Raw genomic sequence first — 15195 nt, forward strand, 5'->3', positions numbered from 1 at the left:
GGTGTGTTCTTCTGCTGCTGTAGCCCATCTGCTTCAAAGTTCGACGTGTTGTGCGTTCAGACTTCTTTTCTGACCATTCGCTGTAAACCCTAGAGATGGTTGTGCGTGAAAATCACAGTAGATCAGCAGCTTCTAAAATATTCAGACCAGCCAGTCTGGCATCAACAACCATGCCACATTCAAATTCACTAGAATCAGCTTTCTTCCCTATTCTGATGCTCAGTTTGAACTTCAGAAGATGATCCTCTGAATGCCTAAATGCATTGAGTTGCTGCCATGTGATTGGCTGATTAGATATTCAAGTTACCGAGCAGTTGAACAGGTGTATCTTATAAACTGGCTGGTGAGTGTATATATATATTGGTGAATAAAAAATATAACATGTATTTATTGTTTTTATATAAACACGATATTCATGTTATTCATGTTATTCATATATATATATATATATATATATATATATATATATATATATATATATATATATATATATATATATATATATATATATAAAAAGAGCAATTCCAAACAAATAAAAAACAGTTTTTCTACAAATGTCCGGACATCAGTCAATCATGATCGAAAATTCATTCAAATTAGATTTTTTATTTATTCAAATGTATTTATTTGTATATGAACACAGAATATGTTGTTCCATTCACAACTGGTTTCTATTAAATGCTGATGACATTAAAACTATGACTTTAAAAAAGTATAGACTTTATGCCTCTTATAAAAGTGTAGATAAAAAAAGCCTCTTAATCATTACTTATGGTCCACTAGAAGTGTGGTGGTGTATGTGTCTATAGAGACACTGACCATTGTGCCTGTATTTTGATATGTCCTTCTTGAATTCCTGTGCTTGGGACGTTTCTGGGCTGCAGCCTTTGGGCAGTGGGTGTGTCGCCCCAGCTAATAACAACGCGCGTCTAAAGTGAGGGTGGGACTTTATCATCTGTGTCTGAAGCACGTGTCTCGACACAAAAACAGTTTGCTATTGCTCTGTTAACTGCCATCTCTAACTCAACAGATTACTAGGCATTGCAATTACGTTTTTATGAAGACACGTAATTATTGTTTATTAGCGAGCTAATAAGAAGGTGAATATTAAAACCAAGGCATGGGCTAACCTCAAGGCGATGGCTCTAGCAAAACAAATCATCATTAGAAGGTGGTCTAAAGACTACATGACACAAGCTGCCTGTGTGAAGAGTTCAATAGCATTTTGAAGAAAGCCGTAGCTGTTTGTAATCTTTTGTGTTTGTTGAGGCTGAAGGAAACTTATGAGAATGAGGGGGAAATCAGGAATTGTTAAACCAAGTCGTCATTTTGAACTTCAGTATTTTGAGCTAAAGCCTGCAGGATAATTTAGTCCTACTTTGATGCATATTTGGTGTTGAAACATTTGTGACTGTAAACACAGACAAAACAGAGATGATGAAAAATATCTGCCAAAATGTCCCAATTCAACCCATGTTGCCAGGGCAACAAACTCATATAAGTCAAAACTACCTCCAGAAGAATCTTCTTCTCTTGATAGAAAGCATCACTGGTTGTTTATGGGGCCACAATTAAGCTCTGTTCCAAAACCTGGAGATGCCTTCCTGTCTACACACTGTAGGCAACTGACTTCTAAGGCAGCATCTTGACAAAAATGAAACCTTTTAAGGTACTCTATATACACACACTTTTTTGTTTTTTGAAAGGATGCATTAAATTGACTAAAAGTGTCAGTAAAGACTATTACTTTGCTACAAAAATAAAATAAAATCCCTTTTCAAATAAATGCTTTTCACAAAAACACAAATAACCAGCACTTCAGCAGAATCCCATGGCATTGCTATGTAATTTCATTTTGGCCTAACTGCAGCAGAATTCAACCATGAAAAACCATATATCAAACCAAAATATAACCAGAAATAGAGTTTTGTCTTCAAGAAGGTGAAAGTCACTATAAACTAAAAGACTAATACTAAAAACAAATCCATCTGGAACCCGTGAAGAGGAACACTGAGGAAAACAGACGACCTACCGAGAACATTTCCTGAGGGAACTTCCTCCAGTTCTTCCAGCTCGCGGCCCATCAGCAGGTAGAGGCTGTCTACGGTACAGCAGGCCATGTGGGGGACGCTGGGTAAAGCATCAGCTACTGAACAACCCTCAGGAAGCTACAGGAGAAAATGATCAACAAAACGCCCACATCAGCATCAGTACTATATAATATATTGTGCTGCTACTGATGTGCCTAACAAATGGATTTTTCTGAAAAATGGAAATTAGTAATTATAGCCATTCAACATTACAGTATAATTGACATTTTTTTGTGTTTTTTTTGTGTTTTTTTTATAGAAAAAAATATAACTTACCGGTAACAACAAATTGAAATTTCACTTTTAATCTTCACATAAAGTCTAATAAATACCATATTTAGCTGTGCCTTCAACAAATTGTGTTGTAAATAGTTTATATAGTACTATTGTGACGTGTCTGTCTCTGTCAGCTCTCTCTGTTTGAGTAAGAGCTGTCAGTGAATTATTTTAGCTTATATCATCTATCCATCCATCCATCCATCCATCCATCCGCCTGCCTGTCTGCCTATATGTGTGTGTATGTATGTATGTATGTGTGTATACTGTACATATATATACACACATACACACACCATTGCAATTTTTTACCAACCCGTGCAAGTTCCTTTTTTTTTAGTGGATGCTACCGCTCCTAATTTGATGACGTTCCTAATGGCTGATGATGGTGGAGCTTTATGCAAATTAATCTCAGAGACTTCAATGAATGTCTCAATAAGTCGTATAATGGTTTCTCTGTAATAATATGACAATTAGCTCCAGACAGCTTCAAACATGAGGAAATTAATTGGAAATGAACCCGAACGAGGCAGTTCATTTACCCGAGTTCAAGTTCACCAGGGTTAAGGATTATTAATTGTGTGATGATTATGTTATGAATTGCATTAATTCTTGGATAAGGAAACCATCTGCAGTTATTAAGACAGACAAACAGCTGCTCACCACTCTGAGCGCCAGTGATGGATCGTATTTGGGTCCGAGCACAAACACCTTTTGGCCTTTTCTGACGACACCGCTGTAGACTCGTGCGAAGGCCACAAAATGCTCTTTGTTTTCCTCCTCCACTGCAGTTTTGACCGAGAGAGCCTCTGTCTGCGCACACAGAGCATCTGCAGAACACACAAACATACAAAATAAAGTTGATGAATACTTCAGAGTAAACATAAAAGCTTTTAAACAGGACCTATTATGCCTTTTTACATTTTCAACTTTTTTGTGTTGCTGTTTGAGCTAGAAACAGGTCTCAAAGTTACAAAAAACAAAGAGAAAAACTCCCTTTGGAGTGACTTTGTGTTTTGTAACTCTTCTCCCTGAAACGCCTCCATTGTAGTCTTGAGTTTTCTTCCAGGAACGAACACATCACAATATTCCTCATTTAAATAATTCCCGCACAAGACAAATGCAAAAAAAAAAAAAAAGGTCTGAGGTCTAGCTGAGTTGCGTTAGTAGTGTATTGAAACTTGTTGTTATGGTAATGTCATTACATTTCCCAAACACACTCAAAGCGGTTTACCAATCACAACACACTGGTCCAACTGACCAATCAGAGCACGTTGCGCTTTCCGGATTGAGGGGCTTCATAGAGACCAGAACTAAACAGAGAGATACTGACAGACTGGGAAGAGAGGTGCTGCAACAATGGAAATATGTGAAAAATAAGGTGTTTTTTAACATTTAAGCATGAAAACCTCAAATTCAATTCTAATAAACCCCAAAAATAAAATCAAGACTTTGTAAAAGGGCATAATAGGTCCTCTTTAATTGAATGTCAAATAAAGAAGCCTCCACGTTCTGTCAAAGAAATGAACATACCATAATAGTTTGATATGCACCATTGTACAGAATTTGGCGTAAGAAATATAGCCTGTGCCAAACACGCCTCTTTTACTCATTCACTGTCACACACACACACATCATTAAACAGATTCAGTTCTTGTCTGTGACACTACCGATGGCCGGGGCTGCTGGGGCTGAAGTACCTCCAGCATCAGCTGACCCGGGGCTTTCTGCACTCTGATTGGCAGCTTGTCTCTCGGCGTGACGCTGTCTGGCCAGTTCTCTTCTCTGGGCGATCTCCTCCTGAGTCAACGGCCTGAAAGTACAAAAAAACATCACAAATCATAACGGTTGTGAACCACAGAAGTCTGAGCACTTGGCAAGATCACAACTGCACAGTGGGCTACATTGTTTTCTGTTACTATTATTAATTCTCTAATTCTCGTGAATTACAGGAAAGCCATTTCTTAAACTCTGAAATTTGCCAACAGATCACTGCGCAATTTTATTTCATTGTATTGCACATTATAATTCCAATGCCAATTATACTGATTATATAGTTTATCAGCATTCACAACATACAATGCTGTTCATGTTTTATCCAGCATTTAGTCTGAAATAAAATTGTCATATAAATCATTCATTTAACATGAAAATGTCCATACAAATGATTAAAAAAGTTATTTTGGACCAGTGTAGGCCTATGCAACATAAAATCTTCTTTTTTTTTTTTATAGCCAAAAGTTTTTTGTGCCAGCTATTATCACACACATTCAATTTCAAAAGCAAAGATAAGTGAACTGATTCAACATTTCTATTTCAAAAAGAAGCAGACATGCCATAAGAACAAAGGGGAGCTGCGGACAAGCTTAAATAGAACACCAAACTCTTACAATTGTTTAACTTGAAGATATAAATCTTAAAGTGAAACTGGCTAGAAAGAATCTGGCTCAGTTCTCAACATACCAAAAATGTACCAAGGAGTTACCATAGCTTGAAACAAGCCAGTATCAAGCACTAATAATGTGCTTTTATGCACCCAAGCAGTAGATCCAATAGAAGATTTAAACCATGTTTGCCTCCAAACTGCTGCCACATTTATTAAGGGCCCTTCTAAAGCAGGGTGATGGCTCCATCTGAGGAGATGACAAATGAACGATCGTTACAGACTATAAACAAATCGCTGCAAGAGGAACATAACAGCCAACAACTGTGACTTATTTTGCTTTATATCCAAATATAGATCCTACGCGGTTACACGGTATAATTGGCGAGACATTACCAGTCAAATGATTGTGGAGTTCATCAAGTTTTCTTTTTATGACGCTGCAAAACACTTGCCAAACAAGCTGTAATTGGTAACAAAAGTTTCAGCTCAGTATTGACTGAAGCGATGTGTGTAGTATGGCTGACTCAATAGAGTTATGATTCTTAAGAATGATTGTCAAACTAAATATTATACGTTTATTATAGTTTATATAAAGTTATTTTATTTTATATATATGTTGTGTGATTGTGTTATTTTTTAGCAAATAAAAAAAATTAAAAAAGGGTTGCAGTGGTCTCTCAGTAGGGACTATCTACAGTAGTTTTGCCACCAAACTTATATTTCCCATAAATGAAAGAAAACATTTCATTCTTGTCGATCATTGATATCGCTTGATAACAAGGTAAAAAAAGTTGAGATTCACACTACAATGTGTGCAAAATTGAGAAAATTACAAACCCATCATGCTGTGAAAGGGTGCAAATGTGGTTACTCTCAGTTTATGGAATGTTGCATGATTGTCAATGATTAAATAAAAAAAAAATTTGTATGATTTTTTTATTTTTTTTACTGCAGTGAATTAAATACCAGATGGGATTTGTGTCTTTATTGCTAGGAAAATGTAACGGGACAAAGCGTACCTTATTCATGGAAAGTGTTGGCTTTAACTTCAGAGTCGTAAACAAAGCTATATGATGATTTGAGAGAACACTGCCATGTTGAAATATTAATTACAATTTTGGGGGGCATAAATCACATCAAAACAGGATACAGTCCAGAGGAAAACCTCAACTTCTTAAAGCTGTGTTTTCAAACACTGTAGTGCAATAGCAACTACAATTGTGAATTTGACCATAAATCAACTGATTTGGGTCTCAATTACACAATAGATTTTTACCCACTTCCCCCCTTTTGACTTCCGCTCCATCAGTGCTTCAATCATGTTGTGCATCTCAAGTGCTTTATATCAGTCCTCCTCCGAATTGTAATGTTTTCCTTTTCAAAGGTCTGAATGTTTCGCTTATTGGCAATAATGGAAACAGCATGAAGCTCATTTACAAGCTCGGCCACTGTGGTCATGAAGTAATGGGTACAGAACATTACGGCCAAGTCTTTAAAAACCACAAGCGGGATTGTTTTTTAATATTCTCAAAGGGAGAAAAAAAGATGATAGAGGAATGGAAATTTAAATTGTTTCTAAATCTGCACACACAAAACACATAATCTACTCACAAAACACACTTCATCAGTTTTCAGCATGCAAGACATTAAACTACAGATGTTTTCCATTGGAAACAATTGTTAAGATGGAGATTTGTGAATCTAATATCTGCATTTTGCAATGTATAAAATTACATTTTAAATACAATAAATATGTTATATAAACAATTAGATTTATGCCCAAAACATATAAATAACTGATGGTCTCAAGAAAACCCAGGTTCGAACCTGACCAACCTCCACTGTTCTAATAAAGAACAGTATAAACATTGACTACTTTGCGTTATCAAAAATAAGCACAACTATGTAATATGATTACCAAACCTTTCATATATTTTTTTAATCTAATATTTTATCAAAATATTTAATAATATTTAAATAAAGGGTGAAGATGTCAATTTTCCTAGGCTGGACATCACTTTTGGCCACTACTGTACATTAACATTTGCAAGGTTACATACACTCTATATGTGACCCTGGATCACAAAACCAGTCACAAGTCGCACGGGTATATTTGTGGCAGTTGCCAACATTGTATGGGTCAAAATTATCGATTTTTCTTTTATGCCTAAAAATCATTAGGATATTAAGTAAAGATCATGTTCCATGAAGATATTTTGTCAATTTCCTACCATAAATATATAAAACATTTATATTTGTGAGGTAATGCAGCACAATCGCGAACCGAAATGGACAACTATAAAGGCGATTTTCTCAATGGTTCGATTTGTTTGCACCCTCAGATTCCAGATTTTCAAATAGCTGTATCTCGGCCAAATATTATCCTATACATATCCACCATACATAACTGGGAAGCTTATTTAGTCAGCTTTCAGATAATGTATAAATGTCAATTTAAAAAAATTGACCCATGTGACTGGTTTTGTGGTCCAGGGTCACATATATAGAAACCCATGGTTTTTGACTCAATTTTAAAGAAGGTTTTATGCAAAAAAATGGTTATTTATAAGAGAAATGTCTTAAATGATCAGGTTAGGGTTATTTCATTTTTACTAGTGATAAAGTATGTTTACGAGCTCAATTTCATTAACATTAAAAATGTATTAAAAAAATCATTAAAACTAAATCCATAACATTTAGTTTTTACTTTTAAAAAAGGTTATATATACATATGAAGTGCATGACAGAACCCTTTAGGGTTATATATAGAACCTTTTCTCCTTCTAAGAGTGTATTTTAAAGAAACCTTGCTATTCCATTGAGTAACATTGTTTATTGCATAATCATCAATGTCTTTGCATGAGCACTGAACAGCCAAACCAATTTTCTGCCTACCGACTGCCTTGTGCCATTAATAAAAGCCCCCAGCACCAGCAGCCAATCAGGCAAGCCAACATATTAACGTTGCATGCAGTGTGTGTGTAAGAGTGGCTGACAACACTCCCACACGCCAAATCTCATACCACACACACACACTGACCCAAATTGATCATTGCTATGGCAACCCCAAAGGTGGAGGAATGCATTTGTGCTTTGCAGGTTTCATGATGCAGTTCATTCAACTGGGAAAAAAAGAGAGGAAAAAATAGCAGACTTGACCAGAGTATATGTCAGGGTTGTGCGCCAATCAATCCCTTAAAGTCAACTGAGGTGACAGGCAAATCTGAACCGAAGAACGCAAAGAAAGAAATGCAAAACTACTTGTATTTTTTAAATGTTCAAATAGAGCAAAATATATATCTAAAAGTTTTGAGTCTGTAAGAATTGTTCATGTTTTTGAAAGTAGTCTATTGTACTCACAAAGGCTGTATTTAATTGATAAAAAATAGAGTAAAAACAGTAATATTGTGAAATATAATCTCAATTTAAAATAACTGTTTACCATTTAAATATATTTTAATATGTCATTTTTCCTGTGAAAAAGCTGAATTTTCAGCATCATTACTCCAGAGTCACATGATCCTTTAGAAATCATTATAATATGCTGATTTGCTGCTTAAGAAACATTTCTTATTATTTTTGTGGATTCTTTTTTATTTTATTTTTTTTATTCTTTGATGGATAAAGTTCAAAATAACAGAACATTGTGTAACAATATAAATGCCTTTACTCGTAGCATAAAGACATATGGATTATAAATAAATAAATAATTCTGTAAATGTATCTTCCGGTCATTCCAATTCAACGTCCTGCGGGAAATGATCAATCTGATTTAAATCCACAACGATGAATTGAAAGGAAAAATCCATTTTAAAATGTTTTTGCTGAAAATCTGGATATGTAGGAAGGAATTCTATTCAGGATCCACAAGGGATATTTAATAAATACTTCAAAATGACAATAAAAACATAAAATCTCTTAGTGCCACGCTGAAGAATAAAAAAATAAATAATTATTAGTCTCTAAATCAAAAAACTCCCCCCCCAAAAAACACAGATATTTTGAAAGTATACCCATACTCCTCCTGGCATGTTTCATATGAACACATAGCTCGAAAACTCACAAAACGAACATCAACAGAAGCTTCTATCAAATCAAGACGAAAGATCAAATAAACTACAAGTAGCAATGCTGCTTATGCCAAAGTCTCCCTCCAGCGCAGGATATCTGGGTTTGCTTAAATAACACTGTTTTGATATGTAAAGGCTGGAACAGTGCCTTTGAAATGTGGGTCAGGGGATATAACGCTAGCAGCTGCTGTCGTCGCAACTTTTCAAGTTGAAATCTGAGATGCATCTTGGTCTAAACGAACACTTTATGTCCATTTTCTCAGCCTCTATGTTTGCAATGCCCCTTTATCAGTTCACTCCAAAGGGTCAAAGTTCATCTGATGTGGGAGTGTTTTCATGCATTTGACGTCCCTCGCTACGCTAATGTGCTTATGGACGATCACACTTAGATATGATGTTTTGAAAGAAAATATGGAGGGAAGCTCATTTACAAGCTAAAAGCTGTCCTCACAAAATATGATGTCATCCTTTAGACCTAGACGCACATCCCACACACTTCATTTGCAGGAGAAACGCTTGCGGAGCTAAGAAAACAAATATATGGGTTTTTATTTATTTTATTTTATTTTGGTCCCTATGGTCCCTAAAAATATGCCATAACCTTTTCAAACACACATGTATTTTTTTTCAATGCAATTTAAATCATTTTATAACACTAAACTTCCATGAACAAACAGCATTTGCACCAAATCTCACATGGACACAAAATCTACAATAGAAATGACAGTTTAATCATTTTTAAAACAAAACAGCCAGTTCTTTTGTCCACAGATATAATTTTATGTAGAGAAAAAAAGAAAAGAAAAAAAAGAGAAAAAAAAGACACTTTTTCTTTAAAAATAAATAAACAAATAATATATATATATATATATATATATAAATGGAAGTATGTGGGTGTACATACAGTGTGTGTGTGTGTGTGTGTGTGTGTGTGTGTGTGTGTGTGTGTGTATGTATGTATATATATATGTATATATATATATGTATATATATATATATATATATATATATATATATATATATATGAAGTGTTCAAATGCAAAAGCCTCTAAATGCCATCTGAAAATTTCTTCTAGAATGATAATTTTTATCAAGCTTGTATATTTAAGTTCAGTAATTTCACTTAAATGGCAATGAAGATTACCTATTAATTGTAATTTAAGTGAAATTACTGAACTTAAACATAGGAGCTTGATAAAAATTATAATTGTAGAAGATGGCACTTAGAGGCTTTTGCATTTGAACACTTCATATATATATATATATATATATATATATATATATATATATATATATATATATATATATATATATATATATATATATATACACACATACATACACAGTGATATTTAGCTTGACACACATATGTATGCATAATACAGAGATGAAACCAACAATACATTGACTTCTAATCTAAAACCAGTTTTTGCCTAATAAATAATTTACTAATTGAATGACAGCCTTAAATATATGCATAAAAGGCAACTGAAAAGTATAAAAAATAAATGATGATGGCCTGGTTTATATATAAGACAGTTTAATGTGACCTTCATAAACAAAAATAAACTAAATTCAACCGCTGGGACACAGAGTGCTCGTAGTTGAAGAAACACCCATGTGTTTGTTTGTGTGTGAGTGTGAGTGTGAGTGTGAGTGTGAGTGTGTGTGTGTGTGTGTAGGGCAGAGACCCCATAGACGTGAGAAAGAGAAAAGATCATCTCAGGTCAGGAAGAAACTTTATGCCTGGATACCCTGAAGCTGACTGCTTTAAGTTTGGGGGAAAACATGAGACAGAGAAAGTGAGACAGAGAAAGAAACAAAGATAGCAAGAGAGAGAGAGCGTCCGTCTGGAGAAAAGGAGGGTGAGACGTGACTGAATACAACAGAAAGTAAATGCAAGCAAACAATGAAAGTAAGAAGAAGCTAAAGAGCCACTGGGAGCCGTCCATCTCCTCTCTGAACGGCCCGCAGCCAAGGAGGATAAACAGGGAGCTGGCGGTCAAGGCCCAAATACGGTGGCATATTAACCGCAGCATTCTTGATTGAAGGAAACAGTATGATGTTAGACTGAATAAACAGGAGTACATTACCGCGGCCCAACTCTTTTTCCGTTAATAAATCGCGCTCATCCCTCGATGACTCTAGCAGACCCGAAGGAAATGGAGTTGATCTCCACCGAGCTAGACGGCGTTCGAAACACACGGAGTAGAAGGTATTTAAGCATCAAAAGTGTTTGGCGAGATGGCGACCGCTTGAAAATCAACACGCTAAATTAAACGTGGCTCGATCCAGTTCAATCTGTCAGTCTCCTTCAGTCAGGGGAAAAGGTGTTTTGCTGGTGCTGGGAAGAGAAATTACTCGGTTCCAGTTAAAATGTATACGTGAAAACGTTCAAAAGTTAAAGGAAACCAATTCTGCACTCTTAAAGAATTCACTTTTAACCAAGTTTCCTTAAAAAAAAAAAAAAAAGTGAAATTGAGTTTTTCATGACCATTATTCACCATTTTATGATCAAACTGCCTGTTTTAGCAACTGTACCTTTAAGACTTCTGTATATAAATTACCTCTGTTATGATTCGCTGACAGCGTAGAGATACTAAGTCACATAAAAAGTGAAAATTATGACAAAAAAAGTGATAATTATGAGATAAAGTCTTAATTATGACAGCAGAAATTATGTCATAATTGACACAAAAAGTAAACATTTTAGAATAAAAGAATAAAAATCTGAGGAGTTTGATGCCTTGCTACAGTACATAGAGTTCAATGCAGAATTCAGGCAATGAAGACAAAAGTCATTTCTGAATAATACATTTATAATACATAGTTTAATTACTTACTTTCCTGTCACATCACCACTATCCGGTCAATTAAAAGGCAAAACAGTTCATAAATTTGTCATCAGTCAGAAGAATATCATAATTAAAGGAACCGTATGTAAGAAATGTATTTCAATTAATCATAAAATGGCCCTGATATGTCACTAGACATTAAGAAATCATGTTCATTTCAAATACTTATATCACTGACAACAGTAGTCCGGCCAGGATATTGTCATTTAAAAAGTGAAGTTGCAGCCCTCAACTGATGTTGATGTTGTCATGTTGTGTTTTGGCCTGATGCGCCACCCTCCACCTATCTACCAATCACGAAGTCAGTAGTGTTTCGGCATCCGGGTCGCCAGCTCTGCTCTAGTTACCACAGCTGCAGCTACAAACGTGTCGGATAAAAAATGCCAGCCTATCTGGCAACCTCGAGTCAGGGGGGAGGGGGAGGGGATACACCGCTCTACAGTAATTTGAAAGTGATTGCAGTACCAGTTTTGGCCACAATCTTACATACGGCTCCTTTAAAGAAATTCAACTTTTATTCAACAAGGGCCGAATTAAATTAATCAAAAGTGACAGTACAGACATTTATAATGTAAAAAATAAATATATTTTGTTCTTTCTATTTATCAAAGAATCCCCCCCCAAAAAAAAAACTTTCATGGTTTCCACAAAAATATTAAGCAGCACAACTGTGTTCAACATATTAATAAGACATGTTTCTTGAGCAGCAAATCAGCTGCTAGATATCTGAAGGATCATGTGAAACTGAAGACTGGAGTAATGATGCTGAAAAGTCAGTTGTTTTGATAGTTAAAATTTGAAATATGACTATATTTTTCATCAAATAAATGCAGCCTTGTGAGCATTATATCAACAAATCTCCAACAACCTGGCTTCATTCTGGCACTTAAAGCCCACTTTTCACGATCCAACCAATTCCTGAAAGAGAAAAGTTTTCCACTGAATATCCTGTTATGCTAATAGCGTTTCACCTGCTTACAGTTACCCATCTCAATATGTTGCCAAGAAAGCAACTGGTTCCAGAACAGTGTTTCTTGCGTGTAAGCTCTGACAGTCACATGCATGCCTCTAATCACTCTTCCTGCTCTACACAAACACTGCATGGATTTTATTAGCTGCACCCCGGATCCGCCAGCTAAAGCTACACGGGAGCTCCTGCAGCCAATGAAAAGCTACATGCAGCCTGCAAGGGTCTGCACATGTTCCACAGCCCCCTCTGTCAAAACAACACTCAAAGACAGAAGTGCCGCCAAGCGTCGTCAGGGTTTGCCCAGGCCATCTGCTTCTAATAATTTAAAAGTGCAACTGTCTCTCCACACATTAAAGTCCAGATAATTCGCTTCGACATCAGCGAGCCATATCGTCGACTGTCCAGTGTCACGCTTACCCAGTCGACATAAAACAGTGAGGGTGAGGTCAAAGGGTGAGAACAAAGGCCTCGAAATCATTCCAGGCTGGGTGATAGACCATATAGTGTAAGGGTAGAAATGTGTCAACCAGTAGATACATCTATATATAGTGGGCAGGAATGATTTGTTATTTGACAAACTGTTATTTTAAAGGGCTGTTGTTATAAATTAAATAAATTAATAATACATTAATAATAATAACAACTATACACATACATATAGATTTAGATTAGATTAGATTAGTGCTGTCAAATCGATTAATCGCGATTAATCACATCTAACATAGAAGTTTGTGTTTGCATAATATATGTGTGTTTTATATTATATTTATAAGCATATTAGAATGAAGGATTTCTGAAGGATCATGTGACACTGAAGACTGGAGTATTGATGCTGAAAATTCACAATGGCATTACAGGAATAAATTATATGTTTAAATATATTCAAATAGAAAACAGTTATTTTAAATTGTAGTAATATTTAACAATATTACAGTTTATTTTTTATTTTTAATCAAATAAATGCAGCCTTGGTGAGCATAAAAGACTTCTTTTGAAAAACATTATCTTACCGATCCCAAACTTTTGAACGGCATTTATAAATATGACATTAATTCGATATATAACTATATATTCAGAGTTATAACTATATATTCAGATTTACATTTATATATTCAGAGTTATAACTATATATTCAGATTTACATTTATATAATCAGAGTTATAATTATATATATTCAGGATTTATAAATATATATTCAGAGTTATAACTATATATTTTAATTTTAATTTACATTTATACATTCAGATGTGTAACTATATATTCAGATTTACATTTATATATTCAGATTTGTAACTAAATATTCAGTTATAACTATATATTCAGATTTACATTTATACATTCAGAGTTATAACTATATTCAGATTTACATTTATATATTCAGAGTTATAATTATATATATTCAGGATTTATAAATATATATTCAGAGTTATAACTATATATTTTAATTTACATTTATACATTCAGATGTGTAACTATATATTCAGATTTACATTTATATATTCAAAATTATAACTATATATTCAGATTTATATTTTCAGGCTTATAACTATATATTCAGATTTACATATTATTTCCTGTTTCGCCCCCCATAATACACACACGCACGCACGCACACACATATAAAGAAAATAAATCAAATGAGATGAAGTCCCTTGCATTTACTGGATTATCCAGAAACTGTCAATAATTCTTGTTTTCGGTTTGTTTGTTTGTTCATATATAAACTATTTTTCATTGTATTTGTATGTGATCATACCATGATATAAGATTTTGGTCATACCGCCCACCTGTACTCCAGGCTGTCACCTACTGTAGAAGGTGAGAAAGGAGACAAAAAGTGAGAACAAAAGGGTTGCAAACAGCGGACAGACGGATCAAGTATGCAAGTGTAAGACTTTGTGAGTGGGTGGAATGTTTGAAAAGACACAGATGGAAACAAAAACCCACTTGACTGAATTATCTGTAACACCACCAAATTTCATTGCACACTTCCACCCGACCCGATGAATAATGGAAAATGTCTGATCTGAGGTCAGTCCTAAAGGGGCCGTCTGGGAGCTGACTGACACACTGACTCGAGAACAAAGAGTCTGAGCAGCTCATGCCCTCAGATCTGGGGTCATTTGAGGAGTTTGACGCGGCTGAGAGCACCATCTAGCGTATGCTCCTGGATCTGCAACAGGCATTGTTCCTCAGCGCTGACATGATGTCACCTCACTTAGGAGGATGAAAACTGAAAAACATTTGTTTCAATTGAGTCCAGACACAAAAGACATCAACAGGGACAGGATCTAAGCAAGCAACATTACTGTAGGATATCAATTTTCATAGTCCAGCAACAAAGGACAAGAACAGCAGCACAAACTTGTGCTCACACACATACAGTACACAAACAGAGCAAGCTAGGTGCCGTATCGATCAACTGCTACATCACTGTTTGGCCAAGGTCCATTAAGTTTGTAGAACCCAAGGGCTATAGTAAACTTACTCAAAACACACACACACGCAGAGAGAGAGAGATCTATCATTCAGGATCCTAGAGCTCTCG

General features: G+C 35.2%; 1 protein-coding gene across 2 annotated transcripts in view; it reads right to left on the bottom strand.

The window, feature by feature from the left end:
- efl1 (elongation factor like GTPase 1) overlaps positions 1-15195 on the bottom strand; it is a 98358-nt gene that overhangs the window by 63363 nt on the left and 19800 nt on the right. Inside the window, exons 13-15 of one of the 2 annotated variants that reach the window (XM_082154219.1) lie at positions 4067-4179; positions 3030-3196; positions 2033-2168 (exon numbers count right to left, since the gene is read on the bottom strand). In XM_082154219.1, coding sequence (XP_082010345.1) covers positions 2033-2168; positions 3030-3196; positions 4067-4179 — 416 coding nt within the window. Of the gene's footprint in view, positions 1-2032; positions 2169-3029; positions 3197-4036; positions 4180-15195 lie in introns of both variants that reach the window. The other variant, XM_082154218.1, reaches the window with a different exon arrangement.

The sequence above is a fragment of the Leuciscus leuciscus genome (assembly GCF_965113295.1).
Source record: "Leuciscus leuciscus genome assembly, chromosome: 2".
Lineage (NCBI taxonomy): Eukaryota > Metazoa > Chordata > Actinopteri > Cypriniformes > Leuciscidae > Leuciscus > Leuciscus leuciscus.